Below are 23174 nucleotides of genomic sequence, written 5' to 3' on the forward strand. Positions count from 1 at the left end.
CGGAGGGGACGCGGAATTCCGGCACCGGCAGCCTTGGGGAAGAGTTTATTCATTTTCTCTGCTGCGCGGTGCCTTCCTCCCCTGCAGCCCGGCCCTGCCCGGGAACTCTCTCGCAGCGCACTCGGGGCTCCCAGCACTCACTGGGAAAGATCTTCACGTGTATGATTTTTATTAAGTTTTATAATTCGCCTTTTCCCCCCTCTCGCCCAGAGGACAAACAGCCCGAGGTGAGCACGGTTTCTCCGGGCGATGCTGGCTTGTCCGTCTGTCTGGAGCAATTACTGTGGCTTCCCTGGGGATTATTTTTCAGCCCAGGTGTTGACATTTTTCCCCAGCTGGGTGTCAGGTCGTACCTGCAGGGTGGTTTCAGAGCGGCAGAAGCCCAACGAGAGAGTGCCCTGGGTTAATGAGGTGTTGCAAGACAGAGCAGCTAAATCCAGCATTACACGTTCCAACTTTCCAGTTTAATTAGAAACCTGGAACTGCCGCTCATGCATTAATTCACTTTTTGACTTGAGTGACAGCCCAGCCTCTCGCAGGAAAAGTAACCACAGTGTTTAAGAAGGGTGTGGACGGTTTTGTCTGTCCACATCCCTTTGCCTTGCCCAGCTTTGTGTTTGCCATGGGAACATCGTGCTGGACCCACCAGAGCAGCTGAGCCAGGGCCATCGGCAGTGGCTGGGTCCCTCTCTTGGTCAGGAGGAGCAGCTGGGACCTGCAGGATTGGCAGAATCCACATTTCCACTCAATTTCCACGTGGATCCCACAGGTGGGAAGCAGCACTGAAGGGCCATGGCAAAGGGAGGTGCAAGGAACTGGCACAGCTCCTTCCCAGCCGTGGCTCCACCATTCCCATGCCAGCTCCCTGTTTGCCTGGGAGCACTGGGATTACAGAGATGCTATCAGTGCTGGGGAGAAGGTTTTGGAGCCAGCAAGTGCAGTTCAGGAGTGCAGTAATTAGCAGAGCAATTGTAAAGTGCAGCAATTAGTGGCTAATTGCTACTGCAAAAATATGCAAGGCAGAGTGCCTGTTTTTCCTCCCTCCATGCAGGATGGCTGATCCTGGGTTTGCTGGGAGCACTTGTCTCTTGTCCCTGCCCTTGATGGCAGGACAGGACAAGGGGGAATGGCTTTAAACTGCAGGAGGGTGGATTTAGATTAGATATTGGGGAGCAAGCCTGTGAGGGTGGTGGGGCCCTGGCACAGGTTTTCCAGAGAAGCTGGGGATGCTCTGGGTGGAGCACTGTGGTGTTCTGGTGATGTTCTCACCTGGCAGGAGTGCCTCTGGAGCTGCTCTCAAGCTGCTTGGGAGATCTGCATTGTGCCAGGAGTGGAGAAAATCAGCTTCACAGAGGGTTTGGGAGCCACCAAGGGGCCTCAGTGCCATTTGTAGAGTCCCATTTAGCCAGACACAGAGGCAGTGGCAGGAATCCCTCTGGGAATGGATGAGATGCTCTTCCACCCTCCTGCAGGCCTTTCCTGCTGTACATCACACCCTCACAGCAGTCACTGCCACTGCCCCATCCTCACTGGGACAGCCTCAAGGTGCCTGGAATTACTTACGAACGGCTTGTAGAAGAGACATATTTACTTAATAAATAAATACAAATAACATATGGCAGGTACTAGCATGAAACACAGCACTACTGATGTTGTGAGGGAGGCCAAGGTCTGAGGCTGGAGCTTTGCCTAGTTCAGCCTGACATGCCCTGCTGGCACTGATGGTGCAGCCTGGAATTGCTCGAGGACATGTCAGAAGCTACGTGCTTGGATGGATAAATATGTTAACACTCAGTATCCAGGGAGGTTTTGCCTTAGAATGCCTGGGGACACAAAGCCTGCACTTCTCTGGGAGCTGGGATGACCTCGGGCACATTTCTTTGTGTCTGACCAGGGCAGGTCCTGGCAGCTGCAGCGTGGTCATGGCACACAGTGGCACATGGCTGAGGGTCATGGCACACAGTGGCACATGGCTGAGGGTCATGGCACACAGTGGCACATGGCTGAGGGTCACACACCAGCACACAGCTGAGGGTCATGACACACAACTGAGGGTCATGGCACATACACTGGCACATGGCTGAGGGTCACAGCACACACTGACACACAGCTGAGGGTCATGGCACACAGTGGCACATGGCTGAAGGTCATGGCACACACCAGCACACAGCTGAGGGTCACACACCAGCACAGAGCTGAGGGTCATGGTACACAGTGGCACACAGCTGAGGGTCATGGCACACACTGGCACATGGCTGAGGGTCACACACCAGCACAGAGCTGAGGGTCATGGCACACAGTGGCACATGGCTGAGGGTCACAGCACACACTGACACACAGCTGAGGGTCACAGCACACAGTGACACACAGCTGAGGGTCATGGTACACAGTGGCACACAGCTGAGGGTCACAGCACACACTGGCACATGACTGAGGGTCACAGCACACACTGACACACAGCTGAGGGTCATGGCACACAGTGGCACACAGCTGAGGGTCACAGCACACACTAGCACAGGACTGAGGGTCATGGCACACAGTGGCACACAGCTGAGGGTCATGGCACACAGTGGCACACGGCTGAGGACACGGGGAGATGGCACCCTGTGGACCCTGGGGAGCTGCCAGGGCTCATCCCCTCATCTCTGCAAAGCTTCGTGCAGAGCAAAGAGGCTCTGCTTTGGCTAGGTTTGGCAAAGCCTTGACCTAAAGCTCAGAGCTCTGATGAGCTCTAAGGAGGCAGCAGCGGTTGGGATTTGGGATTTGGGGTTTCTCTGAGCTCCTGGGCCAGGCTCAGTCTGCTGAGACGGGCAGTGGCAGGAAGAGGATTGCCTTCTGGCCGTAGTGAGTCCGAGGGCCCAGCTTGCTGTTCCCGTTCTTCTTCAGCCCCACAAACCAGTTCTTGTCCGCGTGCATTTTGGAGATGTAGGTGTTGTAATGGTTTTCTTCGAGCCTTTCCAGGAACAGGCACTCCTCACCCAGCAACTGCTGAAAGAGAGCCCCGGGGAAGGACAGTGAGCCAGGGTGGTGGTGTGGGGATGGGGATGTTCCTGAGGTGACAATCCCAGCTCAGCTCTCCCTGCTAAAATGCCATCCAGACCCACCTCCCAGATTTCCACACCCTTCAATAAAGTTCATATTTGAAGTGTGGAGGTAAGTGGCCTTGATTTAGTCCCCTGGGCCACTCCTGTAGAAAGGTGTCTGTGACCTGGGAATTTTATTGGGCAGTGACTGAGCCCAGTCTGTGCTCCAGAAGCAGCTCCTGGCCCTGGCTCCTGCTCTGAGCTGCGTGGTGGCACAGCACAGACCCACAGGATGGCTTGGTTTGGAAGGGACCTTAAAGACCATCAAATTCCAGCCCTTGCCATGGGCAGGGACACCTAGACCAGGTGGCAGCTGCCAAAGGGCTGCAGAGCAGCTGCTGCTCCAGGTAGGAAACACAATATTTATCAAGTGTCAGATAGGAAATACAATATTTGTCAGAGGCAGGGCAATAAACAGCATTATTTGGTAATTTATTTATTTCCCCCCCAAATAAAGCCAGATGCAGAGTGGCCGTGCAGCTGCCAGAATCACAAACAGAGCCTGATTATTGCCTGTGGTTTGCATTACTCAGAGCTACGAGATTTCTGCAGCCCTGCAGCCCTGTCCCTGTGTGATCCCAGGGGATCCTCCTGCTTACCGAGCCGTAGAGCAGCCCGTTGGTGTCCATGGCCAGGTAGTGCCCAGACTGGGTGCTCTTGATGTGCACCACCCCCACGCTCTCTGCACTCAGCTGGAGCTGGACTGGGAGGGAAAATAAAACAGCAACAGTAAGAGGAAAATAGGAAAAGGGGGAAAAAGAGCTGCCAGGAAGGTTAGTGGGGTGTTTTGTTCTGAAGCCTGGCTTATAAAGAGTTTATAGGAAACAGTACAGTGTGTAATAAAAGTGTCTCTTCTACCCCCTTCTTCAAAGAAACACCACAGCCATCCTTCAGGAACCAAAGACCAATTTTCCCCTTATTTTACATCAAAGGAAGGGCAGCCTTTTGGTTACGATGCTGGAACGGGACACAGGAGATTGGGGTTTTCATTCTGGCTCTAATTTATAAATTTCTCATGTGGTTTGACAAGACACTTAAGGAGTGACATATGAAGAAGTGTTTTGAGAGCTGAGGCAGGGATGGGCAGACGGCAGATGCTGCACTGCAAGCCCCTGGTCCAAAGCAGCCCATCCAGCTGTGTGCTGCAGCTGGATTTATCTGGAGGGTTGTAGATGGAGAATGGAGAAACTGAAGATGCTGTGGCTGCAGTCACAGTGACTTGCAAATTCCAGTTCTTCCCAGTGATCCTTTCCATCTCGTAGGCAGCTTTTTTCCCAGGATTTGTAACAGCAATATTTAGGTTGGTTTGAATGAAGCATGAACGGATGTCTGGGCTCCAGCTCCTTCCTTCCTGTTTATATTTAATTTATTTATCTTTATTTACATGAGGTAAAAGGCAATGTTACCTCTTGGCCTGGTGGAACACCCAACCCAGTGAAATCTTTGCTGTAATGGTTCACATTCCTAATTTTTGGCATTTCCTGCTCAGTAAATGATGGTTAATTAGGAAATTGTGTGGGTGCAGTTTGCAGGAATACATGGTCCTGGTGCCTGTCTGGATTAGGCTGGGAATCTGCACTGGGAAAGCCTCAGCACACCTGCATTCCCTGAGGTGCTGCAGACCTTGGCCAAGGAGCAGCCCAGGGGGAAAAGAGGGAAATGAGGTGAAAATGATGATACTTCTTAAAAACTGTCCCTGAGAGAGGGGAGTGAGGATCCCTCCAGCTGCCAGGGGAGATGTTGAGTGTTTTGGCCTCAGAGGAAGGGAAAACGATGGGTCTGGAGAAGGAGCTTGTGCACTAAATTCTTCCAGGTTCTGTTACAGGTCTGCACAGAGATTTCCTTCCATGAAGTAATGGGAGGAAAGCGGGAAAATGAGATTTGTAGAAACGAGCACGAGCTTCATCCTGGAGAATCTGCAGTGTCCAGGTAAGTTTTCTTTCCATTCCATGGTGCAAGCTTGGAATGCCCATGCAGAAGGTGCAGGGAGTGGATCCTGACATGGAGCTGGACAGCAAGGGCTTAGAGGGAGTGACCCTTCTGCTCTTCTTAGAGATCTTCCCTGATTCTGAGGCTGTGTTTCTGTGTCTGGTCCCTCCCTGGGGCTGGCAGGTGCCTCTCTCAGCTGGGTGACAATACTCCACAGTGCCAGTCATGGTCCAGGCTGCTCCTCTGGCACACCAGGGAATGATGCTGGGCAGCTCCATCGTTTTCCAGGACTGTGGGCAGCTGCTGGTGCTCAGAGCAGGTACCTTGCACAGGGCTGCTCTGCTGGCACGCAGCCCTTCCAGGAGTTTCCTCTGTAAATATTAGTACATTCCTATATCCAGGTTTATGGGATCATTTACAGGAGGTTCCTTCTGGCACAGGTTTGCAAACATGTGGCCCCAGGCCAGCAGGCAGGGAGGTGTGAGCGTGCAGGGGAGCAGGAGCTGCCTGCTCTCACTGCCCTCGTGCACAGTGCAGCCACGGGGAGCATCCCAAGGTGATGGATTTGCTTTTCCAGAGGGAGAAGGGCTGGGCTGTGTGGCAGCAGCCATTCTGTGAGATGGTGGCTTGAGGCTGGGCACAAGGGCTGGACTGTCCTTGGTAGCTCCCCATGTCCCAGGAGATGCCATCCTGCTCCTGACCTCCCCTTCTGACTCCAGCAAAACCTCTGGGAAATGCTGCAGGGACACTGGCTGAGCTCATACCACCTCTCCTTGTGTGTCTGTGAGCCAAATCCTGCCTCTTGCAGATCCTTTGGGTTATCATCCTGCCTTTGCACTGGGTTTATTCCTGGCTGGAGCCCCATGCTGTGTTTATCCAGCCTCGGGGAGCTCATCCTCATCCATCCCCCAGCCCTGCCTCGTGCTGGGGAGACACAGTTTGTAATTAAAACTCGGCTCTAAACTGTCATTAAAACAACAATAGCGAGAGGAAAGGTTACTTTTGGGGGCGAAGCCACATGTGCATTTGTGGTTTAAAGAAAATAAAAGTGCTTTTCTTAGCACTTTGTAAGGCTAGCTTGGCTCCTCCCAGCCCTTCCTGCTAACTGGGTAGGAGCCTGGCAGGTCTCAGTCCCATTCCAGTAAATGTTCAGGATATGGAGCACCCAGAGGTTGCTGCCAACAGCCGAGGGGAAGAGCTCAGCCCTGCTGCCCACGGAGCCCTGCAGGAGCTTTGCTGCCTGGCTGCTCCAGCTCTCCTGGGCACCGGGCTAAAAAATCCTCTGAGGAGTCTTTGGTAGTGCAGGAGCCCAAAACCATAAAATTCCCAGTGACTCCTCGGTAGAACAAGTGGTGGCATCTGTAGGAGCAGTTCCTCCCAGCAGCAGGTCCAGTGTCCCACGGGCTGGAGCCACCAGGGTCACTGACTGCAGGATGGGGACAGCTGAGGGAGACCCTGGCCATGGTAAATTGTGGGACACAGATGGAAATGCACAGACAGCACAGATTCCATGTGAGGCTGTGTTTGGGGGATGCCAGGCTGCCCTGAGCCCTTCCTGCCAGGGCCAGCTGCCCGTGTGACCCAGCCCTGCTGTGTCCCCTGTATCTGCCTGAACCTGGGCTGATGCCAGTGGCAGATTTAACCCTTGAGATACATATTTCTATACTTCAAACCTCCACTTTGACAGCACACATACCACACCTCCCCTGCCCTGTGTACAAGCTCCAGCTGGGGTTTTTGGCCCCTGGAAGGTGAGTTTTGCCCCTGGAAGGTGAGTTTTGCCCCTGGAAGGTGAGTTTGGCCCCTGGAAGGTGAGTTTGGCCCCTGGGAGGGATGTCGTCACACAAACCTTGTCTTGCCCAGCTCCCCCCTGCCCAGCCGATGAAATCCCAGCAGCAAGGAGCTCCCCAAGGAGCCCCAAGGTTTGCTTACTGTGCTCGTCGCTGCGGTCCCTGGTGCCATCCACGGTGCCATCGGGGAGGATGCGCAGGAAGTGACCCCCGTTGCTGCAGTACAGCAGTTTGGGTTTCTTGTAGTTGCCCGGCGGCAAGTTGAACTTTTCCGTCAGGGCGGTGAAGGTGGTGATTTCCCCCTCGGCCATCCCACAGCCTCTCCCCGGGCCGGGCTGCAAGAGAGGTGACAGCAGGGGTGACAGCGAGGGCTGCTGCTGCCAGCCTTTAAAGGCAGGCAGGGAGGGAGGGAGCCTGGGGGTCCCTGGCTGTGGGACAGGTGATTCACAGCGCTGGGACAAACCCAAGGTGATGCTCCCCCGGCGTGGGAGGTGGCAGGGGGCTGTGTCCTCGCTGGGTGGGGCTGGGCGGGAGGGACTCTGTCCTTTTAATTTTATCACGGTGAACTCTGTTTTTGCTCTCATTTCTATTGACGTACGTGCTAAAATTATACACACAGCGAACCAATTTGAAAAACACCCAGTGTCTGATTGGAACCCACAGGAGGCGGGAAGGGAGCCCAGGTAGTAACTCTCTCTCCACTATTATGAGTCTCAAACACAATTATGACCAGGAATTGCAACACCCACTGCATGTCAGGTAGTAAATATTGCTCATCTCTTGGCACTCTGCAGCTCACCTGGGCCAGGAACACACAAGGAAAAGGTCAGGACACATGATAGATGTGGTGGGAAGTGAGCAGGGGCAGAACTTTCACTGCCTGGGCTTTTTGATGAGCAGGACAATGCTCGTCAAATGAGCAGGACAGTTTTTAAATGAGCAGGACATTTACCCAGACACTGATCAATAACATGGAAAATGGCAGTTTTGAGTCTAGGATATGCCATGAATGAACCAGCAGCATTGGAGCGCCTGAAGGGACTCCAGGAGAGCTGGAGAGGGACTTGGGACAAGGGTCTGGAGGGACAGGACACAGGGAATGGCTTCCCACTGCCAGAGGGCAGGGAGAGATGGGATACTGGGGAGAAATCCTTCTCTGTGAGGGTGTGAAGCCCTGGCACAGAGTGCCCAGAGAAGCCCCTGGATCCCTGGAAGTGTCCAAGGCCAGGCAGGACAGAGCTTGGAGCAACCTGGATAATGACAGATCATATTGAAACCTCGTTTTGCAGGAGACTGAGGTCACAATCCATGTTTTAGTAGATGCTGTGCCAAAACCTGGAGACATCACCAGACCAATAAAAGAAAGATTCTGTGGATGTTGGAGGCTGAGAAATGCCATGACAGACGTGGTATCAAGAGATGCCAAAGTCCCACAGATACTCCAGGTACAGTCATGTTTTTAGCCCCGAAACGACATTTAAAATTTCTCATCAATTCATTCTGTCTTTCATACACAGAGTTCTGCAGTGCTTAGAGAGAAGTGGATTTACGAACAGAAAAAGACATGGCACAGAATAAATCTAGATACAGGAAATTGCTTTAAATGTCATGTATTCCCACAGCTATATTATGGAAAATATTTTATAGGCACTGTTTATATGTGTTTATAGATTGTAAAAATGTCTCTTTAGCACTGAGTTGTGCTACTGGTACGTTGGGATGGAGCCAGTCCCACACTGTGTGGGTTTGCTGTGGTGCTTGCAGTGCCCTGGGAGATACTGAGGGTGGCAACTCTGCAAAACACACACACTTGTATACAGAGAATCTCTAAACATTTGGCTCTAAACTCTTTAGTAGTTAGAAAAAAATCTGCAAATGCAGCTGCAAGAAGGGGAAACTACTCCTGGAAATGGATCCCAGATGCCTGCAGAGGATAAAAACCTCTGCAAGCTGGATTGCTAAAAGCCAAAGCCCTGGAGATAAGGACTGTGTGGCTGCTGCTGGAAGCACCTCCAGCCATTGCAGCAACTCTGCTTCGTGCACAGACTTCAGCCCTCACTCTCATCTGCCCCACTGGACACAGACTGGGATTTTGGGAAGTGCTTTCTGGAGTGACAGCACAGCCCACCCCAGCTGTTGCCATGAGGTTGGTGATGCAGCCTCAGAAGCTCTATGGCTCCTGCTGGTTTCCAAAGCAAGTGATGGACCTGCCAAATGCACACTCAAAATCCTTTTTTAACACCATGGTCAGGTGGAATTAAGTATTTCTTAGAGTGTCTAGTCCCTACATCTATTTTTCTCTCAAGAGCATGCAATAGTTTGGTTTTCCTTGCCAACTGCCTGCCTTTCTGAAAGAAAGTCCCCAAGTCAAGCAAGGTGGCACACAGGGCTCTGGTCCTTCACTGAGCTTTAATCAAGAACAGCAGCACTGAGTAATTTCCTAGAATCAAGCTTTTCTTGAACATTTATCTGAGGGTAACAGGCACTCAGAAGTCTCCTGGTTGATGATGGACAGTGTTGAGAAGCAAATATCCCAGATCCAAGGGCTCTGATCAGTGTTGAGGAGTGGACTGGATGCTCCCCACAGTCCCCTCAAGGTCTGAGGGCATCTCCAGACAGCTTGACCAGAGCACCTCAGCTGGCAACAGCTACTTCATCATCACTTGTTTCCTTTTAGGTTATTTTTGCTATTTTTAGGAAGACTCCAGTGCTGCCCTGACTGCCCCAGTGAAGCTCAATGAACATTTTTCCACTCCTGTTGTCTCCCTGTGCTAAATACTATCACTGTTCTCAGACTTTATGGCCATGGAGCTGTTCCTCTACAAACACCACCACTCATGGCCCTACTATTACACTTTTGGCAGGAACACGTTAGGTTTTTATGGGAATTAAAAAGCACGAGTGAGAGAGAGAGCCTGAACCAAAGACAACATAAAGGGCCTTATTTCTTTGGGTAGAAGCCCAACAATGCTATTAAATAGCTCAAAGCAGAACAGAAAGCTCTCTCCAAGATGCAAAGCTGAGAGACACCACACTCCAGTGGTTATTTGGTGCCCCATGGAGAAAGGCAAATATTCCAAGAGGAGAGTGCTGTAAGAGGGGAATGGCTGCTGCTGCTGAGCACTGACCCCGCTGGTGACACCAGGACAGTGACTTGGAGATTGTTTGTCCAAGAGCAGCTGTGTTTGTGGCTCCTCTTTCCTCCAGCCCTGTGTAACAGCTTTGCAGTGCTGCCTGAGAGAAAGCCCTGCTGAGGGTGAATCCCTGGGAGCTGCAGCAGGGCAGCTGCTCCTGCACAGCTCCACCTGCGGCACGGCGAGCTGAGGGCACCCTGTCTTTGTGCTGCGTGGAGATGTCAGCTCCCCAAAGGATCAGAAACAACTTTCTGAAGGAAAAAAGATTCAAGAAGCGAGTTAAACCCAGATGTTGATTTGATCCAGGTCCTGCTGAGCCGTGGTGGCTGCACTGAGCTGGCTCCATGCAGCTCTGAGGAGAGGAGCCCAGCGCGGGGCTGGAATAGCTGTGAAATTCTGAGAAGTTTGGGGTTGCTTCCAGACTTTATCACTGGCCAAACCAGTGGCTTTGATGTGAAATCCCAGGCTCTGTGAGCGTCTGACTGTGAGCATCGAGGGCTGGTGGTGCTGCCAATAGCAGGGATGTGAGCTCCTCAGTAACAGCACTCGCTGGGAGCCACGGGAGCAGTGGAGACCTTTTCTCTCTGTTGTAAAGCTGATGCAGACTTCACCACACAGCACTCGTTTGCATGACAGAGGTGGTGTTGATGGAGATGTGGGGGACTCCTAATGGTCCAAAAGTTTTTTGTGTTTCAGAACTGCTAGGAGCTTTGGGGGCTTTTTTTTTTTTTTTTTTTTTTTTTTAATGGCTCCTGTGGCACAAATTTAGAGACCAGCAAAGGCTCAACCCAGGAGGCAGCCAGCTCTGGTGAGCCTTAGGTATAAAACACCTGACTACTACATGGAGGAAAGCAGAAGTATCTCATCTACTGGGTTAAAACCAAATTGGATTGATCCAAATACATGAAAGTTGTCCTCAGCTCTGTACACAATCCCTTATATAGGATTGGAAAGAAAGGTTCTGGATGTGGCCACAGTGATGAAAAGTGCAGTTAATCACGATTGTCATTTAGATGATCAGCTAAAGATCACACAGAGAACTCCAGAGAGATGACAAATTGCTAAACCCAGGAGTCTCCTAAGGTTTTGTCTGACTTCAGCTAATGAGATCAGCGTCTCCTGAACCTGGCTCTGGTGAGTTCAGCGGAAACACTCCAGTTGGTTTCACTTTGGAAAGTGTTATTTTCTCCATTAAAGCAGAAATCCTGTTTCTTCCAGGACGTGTGACTCAGCTGGGATCAGACAGCATCACCTCCTGATGGGCTCCTTTCCCATTCCCACTGCTGACTGCAGTCACCTGAGCAGAACAGTCACTTCCCAGCCAGTTCAGACACTCCATGTGGGAATGGAAAGCATTTACAACAGATAGAATAGTTTTAAGGCATCCAGGCTCTGAATTGCCTTTCCTGGGTGTTCCTGTGGGCTTTGGGGTGATCTGAGAACTACCTGGCCATGTGGAGTCAACATCTCTCATATAAACAGGGATTTTATTCATCCTAAGTTTTACAGAACCAAGGCATGGGGTGGATTTCCCCATCCAGGAAAGGATTACAGACCAGGCAGAGGTTTTGTGTGCTCTGGCTGCTGCAGGAGCAGCAGGGTGGGTCTGGGGTTATCAGCAGCATGGGCAGCCCACAAGGGCTGCCTTCCCAGAGGGCTGGCAGTGCAAGGCACAGCCTGAATTCCTTGGACTGTACATCCTCTTAGAAGGACTTAATAAATGATTAGGCAAAGCATATGATAAATATGTAACAGATCATTCTGTGAGTATCAGTGGAATGCATTGGCTCGTTTCTAGTCTTGTTTATGGCCAGGTGATTTTATCTCCAAGGATGTGATTAACTGCTTAATGAAATATTTATCAGCCAGGTTTTACCCTTTGCAAGTGGAATATGTTGTATGAAGTGTGACCAAAAGCATAGAAATCAATTTAACTAATGCCTGCTGTCATCATCTCCTGCTCTCCACCAGAAAACAGCCATTTGCTTCAGTCCTGCTGGATTTTTGCAGGTAAAACAGAGGGAGTGTACAGCTGAAAGTTTGAGCAGTTTCCTGAGTGGGTGTCTAATGGCTGATGACAAACACCATCAGCGTCACGGAAGGGACGGGGTTAACCCATCGCAGCCCTCAGGGATGCCCAGGGGGAAGCCATGTCCCTGTCCCCGTCCCTGTCCCTGTCCCCGAGCCAGGGGTGGCTTCTTCAGAGCTCTGAGCCCGGGACACCCCGGCCGCTGCTTGCCGCTGGGACAGCCAGTGCACCATCCCACCGAACTGCTGGTGTCCGTGGGGAGACAGGAAAAGCAAGGCATTCTCCACTTTCTAATTACCTTCCCGCCTCTCCCACCTCCCCACCCACGGCCCTTTGCCATCCGGTGATTAACTTAATTGCAGTTCCAGCTCCAGGAGTCAATCCAGCCCCAGAGCAGGAGCTTTGCCAGGAAGCTCTTGTCCCTGTGTCCTGTCTGGGTTGGGACCAAGAGCACAGCCACGAACATGAGCAGCGCTGGCTGCAGAACAAATCCCACAAATCCCACCGCCTCACGTCCCGGATTTGAGCCCTGTGTCCCAGAGCAAGCTGGGTGTGTGGAACCTGCTGGATGGGAAGAACACCCTGAACAGAGAATTGCCAAAAGTGCAGCGCCAAAAATGGGCTGGAGGATTTGCTGCTCCCAGGGGACACCTCTGGGCTTTACAGCACCTCAGGCTTCCCCTTTCCTCTGACCTTTCCAGGTGCCTTTTCCCTCTCACAGGCTTGTGCTGAGATCAGTGCAAAGCATCATCCCTGCTCCTGGGCTTTGCTGCCTCCCAGCACCTCCTTCCAGCACGTGGGGCTGGCAGGGAGCAGCCACTGCCATGTGCCACGAGTGACACCAGTCGCATCCCTGTCACCTGTGAAGGGTGGCTCTGTGCTGCCGAGGCTGCTGAGGGCTCAGGAGTGATGCAGCAGGCACAGGTACCTGGTTTTGGGTTTGCCACCTTGGTGATGGGCAGGGCTGTGGCATCTCTCCTCTGGATCTGCCTGTGCTTGGCTTGCCAGCGAGAGGCATCAGGAGGGAGTGGAAACCACACAACAAACAGCTGATAAGGTGTTGGGTGAAGTGTTTTGTGACGATGTGGGAAACCCCTGGGGGCAGAGGGCACTCCGTGTGCCCTTGGCTCCTGCTCAGCAGCCCCAGCCTGGGGGGATCCTGCAGTGGGGTCCCACACACTCCCTGCCCAGTTCCTGCAGACCAGTTCAGCTGGTGACACTCCAGCCAGCTCTCCAGTGTCCCCATCCCCCTGCCAGCCGCCCCCGGTGTCCGTGCAGGACACTGGGCACAGAGTCAGACCACAGAGCCCCGGTGTGGCTGTCTGGGCTGGCGCTGCAGGTGTGGCTGCCCCAAACACCCACGGACGGACAGACGGACGGACGGAAGGATGACGCCAAATGACAAACTCCAGCCCCAAAATTCCCTCTGTGCTCTTACTCCAAGCGGTGATCTGGCTCTCCTGGTGCACCGTGTCCTGTCTGAGCCCTCCAGCCCCAGCCCAAGCCAAGCCCTGCCGAGGCCCGCTCAGTACATGCCTGTCACCGTGTGTCCTGCTCCCCCTCGCCACCCCCGCGGCGCTCACACGGCTCCGACATCTCCTGGGCTGCTGCTGCTGCTGCTGAGGCTCATGAGGCTGGAATTGGGAGCAAAAGGCAGGAATGCTTCCTGCAGCTGGCCCTCTGAAGGGTGGCCAAGCCCAGGCGAGGGTTGGCTCCAGCTTCAAAACTGGGATTTGAGTTTGGGTTCAGCCTTTATACTGTGTCCTTCCCCAAAGAAGCAGAGGATGCTGGAATCCTGGGTTTCATCTCCTGGCCAAGTGAAACCCCACATCCATCCTCGTGGTTAACCAGCAGCAGACATGGCATTGCTCAGAAATCCAACTTCCTCCAGCACAGCCTCGGTCTGGGCTGTTCCAAGGAAAATCACTTGGTTTCTGGGTTCACCATAAGCTCGGCAGTGATTTACCATGAAAATGTGCAGGGAGTTAATGATGTTCATGCTGCAATGTTTGTGTAAGGGCTGTACAGCTGCTCTTGGTAACATCTAAGTAAAACTGGCTGGAAGAATCCTGTGTTTGATTCTGCTGCCCAATGTCTTATTTTAAATTCAGTCTCTAGTACCCCTGGATGCTCAATCCTGTTTTTTTCCCTCCAAGCTGCCTGAGTAAGGAGCTTAAGCTGTTGCTCAATAACTTAACAGTGTGATAAAAGCTTGAGGTAATAATGGCTATTACCAGGAAAATCCTTCAATAAATAATAATTTTCTTATCTGCATTACAGCAGTGGAAAGCTGCAGCTGTAAGGGTGTGCAAGGAGTGTTTGAGGTGGAAGATCAGAGCAAGGCAAGCTCAGAGCCCAATCTTGTTATGTACAGATGAGTGGGTCAGCAAAAAAAACCGGAATAATTAATGTGGCTATGTAGTCACTGGAGTAAACTAGGGAGAGCAGCTGTGCATCTCCACCTCTTGTGGTCTGCAGAGCCAGACAGGTCACTGCTTTGGTCTGCGTTCTTCAGACAAACATTGGGAATTCTCAGCTCTGGCAGTGGGTGGCTCTGGAGGCCATGGACACCGAGCTCTGTTTGTCACCCTCAGCTCTGGCCTAGGAAGGAGTGTGAGTCACTCAGCAGGACCTGCCAGACCCTGTGGAAGGTACAGCCCTAATTCTGGTCCTGCTGTCCCAGACAGGAACACACTGTGACACCTGGGCACCTGTTTGGTCCTTGCTGTGCCATGTGTGACCACAGGCTGTGGGACAGCAGCAGGGCAGGCAGGGCTTGCACTCTGCTCCAAGAAAAACAGCCCTGCCTTGCTTTCCATTCCAGAACCCTCAGAGGGAAGGGGATGTTTTCTGGAAGGTTCTTCTACCCCTTCTCATCTCCGTAAACAACAAAGCACCACAAAGGGCACAGTGCAGGGCAGAAAGCTGCAATTTTAACAACCTGCTGAACCTCAGCCTGAGGTGACACCCACACTGGCTATTTCCAGCTCTGGAGTGGGCAGTCTAGAGACACCACCACCTTTGTGGAGCTTGGTGTTTCCACAGCTGCTTTGGGGAAAGTCCAGGGTGGCTCCAATCCCATCCAACCTGGCCTTGGACACTTCCAGGGATGGGGCAGCCACAGCTTCTCTGCTGTGATGCTTGTGATGATCAAGACAGAAAGATGCCCTGGCTTGTCTAAATCAAAAAACTCCTAAACTTAACCAAAAATTTTGGGACAATCAGGCAGAGTTTGGGGATCAGCAGTTGCAGTCCTGCCTGCCTCTCTAGGAGTGCCACAGCCAGGACCCCAAAATGGGTTTTTATCTTTTTATTGCTTGTGAGCTGCATGTTCATCCCTGCACTGGGATCCCCCAGGAGTCAGGGAGCATCCCCTGCGGTTTGTGGAGGATCACATCCACACCAGGATAGCTGTGAGCTCCAAAATCCCCATTTGGAGTCTGGCAGCCAGTAAATCTTCCCATCAGTCAGAAGCTTTTGTGAACACCCTGCAGCAATGGGAGCATTAAGGAAGGGGAAGGGAGGGTGTTTTACTTGATGTTAAATACTTGTATTTTATGTCCAAGGTTTGACCTTCAATAGAGAATCAAGTGCCAAGGGAGATGGAAATTCCAGTGGAAAAAGCACAGAGTTGGGTAGTTTTGTGTGCAACACCCACATGTCCTGTGGGGCTGTGCAGCTGTTGGAGAATTAACGATGGATCTCTCTGGGGAAAACCAGGAACCTCTCTGGGATAAAACCTAACCAGAGTGGGGGAAAGCAGGGCAGCCTTGGGGTCTGCCAGTCGTGGATACAGGAATGGTCCTGTGCCAGGCCTGGGGGATTGGAAATGCATGGAGGGCACAGGGTGGTGCATGCCCTGCGTGGATGGCACAGGGGGGCAGGAGGTCCCCTGTGCCCACAGTGACTGTCCCAGGCCCTGTGCCAGGGAGAGGGGCAGGGAGCAGATGGGCTGTCTGGCACTGAGCTGCCGGGATCAGCACCATTTCCAGGGGGTTTATGGCATGCAGAGAGTGTGGGATAAGCAAACAGCTTGGAGCTGGAGCTCATCCTGTGATGCACAGAGCGATTTGTCGTGGTGAAGATCTCCCCCTCCTGTCTGCCCCAGAGTGAAGAGTGAGGATGAGAGCAGAGAAGGAAAACTACTCCTCAGGCTCCTGCTCCTGTTGTGTGGCCTGAGCAGGGCTGAAGAGCTCAGAGTGCAGCTGGGGGTCACTGTGCCCCAGGATGGGTGTGCAGGCTGGGGGAGCTGCCTGCCTGACCCCTGGGCTGGGAATGCCCTGTGGGACCAAACCCATCAGGGTGGGCAGCTGTGCCCCTCACAGGGTCACTGCCAGGCTGGCTCTGCCTTGGAGAGCTGCTACTGACCTGTGGATGTGGCATTTGGGGACACGGGTTAGGGGTGGCCTTGGCAGTGCTGGGGGAATGGTTGGACTCGATCTTAGAGGGCTTTTCTAAACTAAACAATTCTGGGATTCTGGGATTCTGTGGAAATAAGGTCCCTGCACAAGTGAGAGCTGGCAAGGCTGGGCTGCAGGTGGGACAGGCAGATTCACCAACCCCAGAGACGTGGGAAGGGAAAATCCCAGATCAAGGCTGACACCCAGATCTAATTTAAGAGCCAGGAGCAAGGACAGACTTTGTGAGCACCAGTGGGTTGTGAGTCATGTATGAACTGAGTGTCCAGACTGCTGTGGGCAACAGGCAAATCCCTGGGAGCATGGCTCAGGGCAGACAACACCACTCCCAAAAGCAGTCTGAAGGGACAAAAAGGGTTTTGGATGTCATGCCATGAGTCAGTGGTACCTGGGCACAGCCACCAGCCAGGTTCCCACAGCCTGTGGCAGCCCTTTCTGCCCTCTCCTCAGGGACAGCTGCCAGGCTTTGATGCCACAGGTTTGGGAAGCTGCCTGGGGGATCTCAGCTTGGTGCTTTCCCCAGCAGCCTCCTCAGTCCTGTGCTCTCCCTGGGCAAGGGAGAGTTTGGGGGATTGGGATGGCAAAAACAGAAGGAGAAGGGGGTTTCTTCTGAGCTCACTCCTGAGTTAAGACCCAGAATAATTAAAACAGGGGTTTTAATTAAAACAGGGGTCAGGCTTTAAGCTGGACTGTGGCTGTGTGCTATGCTGCTGTGCTGGGGTGAACAGAATAGCACTGGCTGTGTGTTGGCTATTGTTGAAGGGAATTCTGAAATATTAACCTGGCACTGTGAAGGTCTCTGTCAGCCTTTCTCTGCCACCGTCACAAGATGGAAATGAAGCACTTTTGTTATTCAAGATTTTGGAGAGAAAGGCAGGAGCTGTGGCAGGCAGTGTTGTCACCTGCAGGTGCAGGCTGTGTCTGCCTCCCAGGGCTGGAGCTGCTGCAAATCCCAGCATGAGGCACAAGTCCCCATCCCTTGGTGGGCAGTGCCACCTGCCCTGTTAAACACCGACAGAATTTGGGGAATATAAAACCTGCGAGTCACTGATTGCTGCTGCAGCTGCTCTGCACAGCCTTGGCCTCTGCTTTGGTTCTCTGACAGCTTTAAACTGACAGACACTGATGCTGGAAAGAAGGGAAGAGATAGGAACTGATCACTGAGTCAGGCACCTTTCTAAGGCAGGGGAGAGGGAGGATTTCTGCATGCACAGCAGAGACAGAGACAAAGCCGTCGTGTCTCTCGCTGAACTGGTTTTCAACAAATTCTTCTGCAAAGAGATTTCTATTGTGAGATTTCTCTTTGAAAGACAGACCCAGCCAGGCCTCCATCCCCCAGGATAATCCCTGACAGCTCTGCACTGCCAGACAATGTGCACAGGATTGCTAAAAATGCCCCAGCCATGAGTCAGTGCCTGCTGTGCCCACGAGGGATACATGCTGGTACCCAGGGGCAGCCCCAGAGGTCAGGGCAGCCTTTACCTCCCTGGAATATACATTTTTTTCAGGGAATATTTGCTAAAAGGATTTGAAAGATGCAGTGCAAGTGCTAACATGTTTTGAGGCCAATAAAGAAGGGGCAAAAAAAAAAAAAAAAAAGAGATGGAATAAGCAAGGAGGGCTGAAAGAGAAATGGAGAATAAAGGTGAGGAGTCTGGAAGAGGAGTCACAAAGAAGGTTGGGGAGAAAAAATAGTAGAAGCTGAGGAGTGCAAGAGAAAAAAAAGGTTGGTCAGAAATAAAAACAAGGACAGAAAAAACAGAGGCTGCAAAAGGGTAGAGGGCCAAGAAAGGGTGAGAGAAATGCAGAGGCTAAAAAGGGCAGGAGGCCAAAATAAAGTGGGAGGCCAAAGGAAGAGCCCAAAAAAAAGTGGAGGGTGAAGAGGGGTGGGAGGCTGAAGAGGCACATGAGACATACGGGAAGGTCTGCCCAAGAGGGGTCTAAAGTTTAATGGGTTCCTCAGGGCTCGGCGGTGATAAGGCAGCACAATGTCCAATTGTTCTCCCTGCACACCGGGTCAGCCCAGCTTCCTCCTGCCTGCCATTTGCAGGAACACACACTTTGGGTTTGGGCTGCACAGAGTTCGGCTCTGCCGAGGTCTCCAGCCAGACCCAGAGCTCTGCAAGCCCTCTGGATAAACTTTCCTTCCCAGCTCCACCCCAGCCCAGGGGATGAACTTTTCCTCCCAAACTCCCTAAATGACTTTGGCCTTCCTCCCACTGCTGAGACCTTGATCTTCCTCCCTGCCGAGGCAGCTCATCACACAGCTGGCTCTGGCTACTTGCCCTTATTCCAGAAGCCCCACAGCACCCAGGACCCCTGGCAGGGTGGGGACAAGGAGCTGCTGCTCTGCCAGGGGTTTCCCCTCTGCTAAATGGAACCAAGAGGCTGCAGGTGCTGGCAAGGGAAGGGGACAGTGGGGACTTGTGGCCCTGGGGCCGTGTGGGGCTCAGCTCTGACACCTGCAACCCCAGCCGGGGAGATTCGAGCCTGCAGCAATTTGTCTTTGTTTGGCATCTTTGGTTTGGCTGGGAGAGCAGCTCACAGCTCACAGCTCGGTGGTGATGAGGAGCTGGGGCTGTCAGGTGCATCGGGATAATCCCTGTGGTGTTATTTCAGTCATAAATCATAGAATCATCACAGAAAGGCTGGGGCTGGAATGGAGGTTAAAGCTCATCCAGCCCCACCCCCTGCCATGGGCAGGGACACCTTCCACTATCCCAGGTTGCTCCAATCCCATCCAGCCCGGCTCTGGACACTGCCAGGGATGGGGCAACCCAAATCATATTTAATTGTCCAGAAAAGCTGTGGCTTCCCCAAGCCATTCCATGGTTCTGTGATTTATTTTTTCTTTTTGCATCAAAAATGAACCATTTATATTGCTGTGTCATTGCAACAATTTTCCTTTCTCTTTGGTGGCTTTTTTAGTTAGTTTGGTTTGGGTTTTTTTAGTGGTCCAGATATTGTGTTTTGCCATTTAAAATGTTTGGGGTTTTTTATATTGCAGTTCAAATTCTGATCTGTGCATCTGCCCAGAGCTTCAGGTGAATTTGCAGTAATTTGGAGATTTTAATTTGGAGATTTTAATTTGGAATGATGCTCCCACCGCTGAGCCACTCCTCTCTCCTAGTGTCTGGGGACACCCGCAGGGTTTAGGGGGGTTTGTCCCAGCTGGGGGGAGCAGCACCCTGCCACCCTAAAGCTGTCCCTGCTGCCTCCCCACATCCTGCACTTCGGAACGTGCCTCTGTCCCCTCGCATGTGTGAGCACCCCGCAGGGATCCCTGGGGCTGGCAGAGCATCCCATGGGGAACCCAGAGCATCCCGCGGGGACCCGCGGAGGTGGCAGAGCATCCCCTGGGTATCTGTGGAGCATCTACGAGCATCCCGAGGGGATCCGTGCCGAGGGGTCTGTATGAGCATCCCGTGGGGTGTCAGGGATCCCGTGGGGTGTCAGGGACCCCGTGGGGCTCTCAGGGCCCCGTGGGGCTCAGCCCCGCTCCTGCCCGGCCCCGCTCGGGTCCCGCCGCCCCCCGGCCCGCACCTACCGGCGGCTGCGCGGCGCTCCGGGCTCTGCGGCTCCCGAGTGGCGCGGGGAGAGCCGCGCTGGAGCAGAGCGAGCGGGGATGATGAGGATGAGGAGGAGCTGCCTCGGGGCGGGGGGGCGGCGGGAGGATGCGGGGGCGGAAGGGGGAGGCTGATGGCATCCAGCCCACGGCGGTGGCACCTGCCCGCACCGGCCGAGCCCCGCGCAGCGCAGCGGGCAGGGATGGCGCTGAGCCCCCCGGGCAGCAGGAGCGGACAAAAAACCCCAGAAGGCGGAGGAGCATCGGCCTTCCTGTGCCTCGCGTTTGCCTTCCCTGCGGCACAGGACATTCCTGCAGCGCGGGGTGTCACCACCCTCCGGGAAGGCGATGTCCTCCCTCACCCCAGTGATCCCCGAGTGTCGCAGTGGGGATGGTGTCCCTGCCCTCCGTGCCGAGCAGGGCCGGGCTGGGGTGGCCACAGGGCCATGCCGGGCACAGCCGCGTTCCCGCTGGCACCGGCAGAGCTTGGCCTTAAAAGCCCGAGTGCTCCCGGGAGCGCTGTCAGGCGGATAAAATGCAGCCCCGTGTCCCCAAGGATGGCCGCTGGAGCCTGGCGCCGGTGCTGGCTCTGTCACAGGGCTGTGCAGGGACACTGGGGCACTGCTGGGCTCGGGGGTGCGGGTTGGGGTGCTGCTGTGTGGGGTGCGGGGCCGTGGCCGCTGCCGCAGCGCTAATGAAGCACTAATGAAGCACTAATGAAGCACTGGCGAAGCCCGAGCGATGACTTCAGCGCTTGGCCGAGCTCCACGAGCCCTTTGATGTGGTGTTTAAGCTGCGTTATCTAAGGCTCGCTCGGAATAGGCTGCTAGCCCCGGCTGAGTGTTTGGACATGCATTCCGGGCTGGAAATGTCCCGAGCGCAGGCGTTCGGAGAAAACATTCCCGAGTTGTCTGTGGTTACCAGCGCCTGCTGGGGACTGCTCCTAACGCTCCCCACAGCGCAGGTGGAACCGGAGCTTTCCTGCCAGATCAATATTCCTTTTCTTTTTCCTTTATTTTTCATAATCCCGCCCGAAATCTCCTATTGCTTTTTCAGGAAATAAAAAACAGATATAGCCAAACATTCCTGAATCTAACAGAAGAGCAGGTCTGGCTTTGCCTCGGACTCCCCTGGATGAAAGGCACGGGGCTGTGAGGATGTGAGGTCGGTTAGGAAATGCTGCTCCATTTTGTCACTCAAGGGAACACGCCGCTGGTTTCGGAGCTGCAGGGACCCCAGCCCTCCCCACTTGCCCGGCTGCCCTTGCCCTGGTTGTGGCTGGCACTCAGCAGCCCTGGTGCAGTGCTTTGCAGACGCTGTCCTGCCAAATTTCTGTCCTTTCTGCCTGTCCCGAAGGCTGGTGGCATCGGGATGGAGCCAAGAGCCAGAGCGATGCAGACACAGAGCAAACATGGACTTGGCCAGCAGGATCTGCGCTGGGCACAAGGGAGAGGAGGCTTGGCCAAAACACAGACACCCACAGTGCTGCAGTGACCACGGGCCGAGAGCTGCAGGGATGGGGACACTGCAGGGATGGGGACACTGCAGGGATGGGGACACTGCGGGGATGGGGACACTGCGGGGATGGGGACACTGCAGGGATGGGGGACACAGTGGAAATGGGGAGCACTGCAGGGATGGGGTCAATACAAGGATGGAGGCACTGCCTTGGCAGCAGCTCTGCCCCCTCTGCCCTCCTCAGTCCAACCCTGCCTGGGCAGCCCCAGCTGCACCTGCAGCAGGTGTCTGTGGCATTTCTGAGGCTCTCGGGATGAATTCTGCTGCCTGACTGCTGCTCCTGCTCCCCTCCTGCTCCTGCCTCTGCCTGTGGTAAGGAACCTCCTCACCTCAGTGCCTCGAACGCCCACCACTCCCCTCGGCTCTGCGTCCCACCAATAACAGACATTTCCGGGGGTTGTTTGGAAGCACAGTGAATAATTCACCACGGAGCCCCGAGGAAGCTGCAGGGGCTTCTCTGCCTGGCCCCACGCACACAGGCCATGCCCAGACCTGCTGCTCCGGCGGCTCCCCATTCCCCCAGACCACAGTCCCACAGCAGAGATGACTTAGACAAAACTTCCTGTGTGTTTTAAGTGAGACCCACCGGTGCTGGGCTTTGGGTCCATCCCTCCTGAAGTGGTATTTCCAGAGGGACTCGGCGAGCACTGCTCAGCCCAGTCCGAGCTGGGAACAGCACCAAAGGGGAGATCCCCCTCCTGCCTCCTGCCAGCTCCCTGCCCCAGGACCGGGAGGGAAAGGAAACCTCAGTTGTTCCCCAGCGCCACACACGTGGTGAGCTGGGCCAGGAGTTCAGGAACCAGGAACGTGCCGCAAACCCTTCGGGAAGGGACTGCACACCCCCGGCAATCTGTGATCTGCGGGACGCTGCGCAGGGCGGTAGGTGCAGGATGCTGGAAAAGGCACTCACCTGAGCAGGGTCACGGTGTGCAGGGCTGGGCGCTGGGGGCAGCGGGAGGCAGAGCTGGCCGGCGGTGGGCAGGGATGTGCTGGGGTCACCCTGCCCCTCGCTCCACTCCCGCAGCTCCTGCCGGGGTCACAGCCGCGCCCCTCGCAGCGCCCCGGGTGCCCCAGAGCCGGGAGGGTCGCTCGGCCGGGCAGTGGCACCGCAGTGCTCCTGGTCGCAGCGGAGTCGCCCCGTGGCTAGCAGTGCCGACGGCGGCTCTGCACCCACATAGGACAAGGAAGTATGGATGGATAATCCTTCGCCTTGCTATTTTTTTCCTCTCATGTGATCTTGTTTTTGGACGGCTATTTTGGGGCTGGACTCCAGCCCAGGTGAAAGACAAGGATTGAATCCAGCCTCCCCCCTTTCCGGAGGCCCTCCCAGCACCTCTGCGCGCCTAGCCGCGGGATGGGGACAAACCCTGCCACCGGCTGCCACCCGAGCCAGCTTCCAGCGCTCTCCCTCTCCTGCTACAGAGCCCTTTTCCCCCCTGTGCGGCGGAGGGCTGATGGAAGCAGGCTGTGCCGAGCAGGTCACCCCTCCATCCCACTGCCACCCCTGCCCGGCGTCCCCAAGGCTGTCGCTGCCCGCGGCACGGCTGCAGAGTCGGAGCGTCCCCAGCACCATCTGCCTCCTCGTGCCCGTTTCCCCCCCAGACCAGCCTGGCAGGAAGCTGGAAGGAGATAAATACATTAAAAATATGCTGGGAGCGTGCAGCAGCCTCGGAATGAACCGCGGCGAGCCCCGGCCCTGCGAGCTGCC

At 54.3% G+C, this 23174-nt stretch overlaps 1 protein-coding gene and 1 long non-coding RNA gene across 10 annotated transcripts in view; one reads left to right on the top strand and one right to left on the bottom strand.

The window, feature by feature from the left end:
* The window catches only part of LOC146431442 (uncharacterized), a 51708-nt gene extending 37664 nt beyond the window's left edge, over positions 1-14044 (top strand). For 2 of the 4 annotated variants that reach the window (XR_014854974.1, XR_014854975.1), the window contains 3 exons: positions 4909-5012; positions 7422-7485; positions 8092-14044. This is a non-coding gene — a long non-coding RNA (uncharacterized LOC146431442). The remainder of the gene's footprint in view (positions 1-4908; positions 5013-7421; positions 7486-8091) is intronic. The other 2 variants (XR_014854976.1, XR_014854977.1) reach the window with 2 other exon arrangements.
* Positions 153-22682, bottom strand: FGF1 (fibroblast growth factor 1). 6 transcript variants are annotated; one of them, XR_014854963.1, is made up of 5 exons: positions 19931-21178; positions 6945-7137; positions 3683-3786; positions 2129-2988; positions 153-2048 (listed from the first exon to the last, which is right to left on the bottom strand). XR_014854963.1 is itself a non-coding variant. In XM_085074092.1 (4 exons), the coding sequence occupies exons 2-4, from the start codon at positions 7111-7113 to the stop codon at positions 2794-2796; spliced, it is 468 nt and encodes a 155-aa protein (XP_084930218.1). In that variant the 5' UTR covers positions 7114-7137; positions 22377-22682; the 3' UTR covers positions 153-2793. The 6 variants fall into 6 exon arrangements, 3 of the variants coding, with proteins under 3 accessions (XP_084930218.1, XP_084930217.1, XP_084930216.1); XR_014854962.1 differs by having other exon boundaries at positions 2101-2988; XR_014854964.1 differs by having other exon boundaries at positions 153-1909; positions 1940-2988.
* Positions 22683-23174: the final 492 nt, after the last annotated feature.

The sequence above is a fragment of the Lichenostomus cassidix genome, chromosome 13 (genome assembly GCF_008360975.1).
Source record: "Lichenostomus cassidix isolate B80296 chromosome 13, HeHo_3.0, whole genome shotgun sequence".
Classification (NCBI taxonomy): Eukaryota; Metazoa; Chordata; class Aves; order Passeriformes; family Meliphagidae; genus Lichenostomus; species Lichenostomus cassidix.

Excerpts from the sequence above, each read along its gene's own strand:
- FGF1 (XM_085074090.1), bottom strand. The coding sequence starts at position 20,212 with ATGCTCCTCCGCCTTCTGGGGTTTTTTGTCCGCTCCTGCTGCCCGGGG. Across the intron at positions 7,138-19,930 it reads GGAGCGCCGCGCAGCCGCCG|CCCGGCCCGGGGAGAGGCTG; the intron begins GTAGGTGCGGGC and ends CCTCTCTTGCAG. Across the intron at positions 2,989-3,682 it reads ACGGGCTGCTCTACGGCTCG|CAGTTGCTGGGTGAGGAGTG; the intron begins GTAAGCAGGAGG and ends GCTCTCTTTCAG.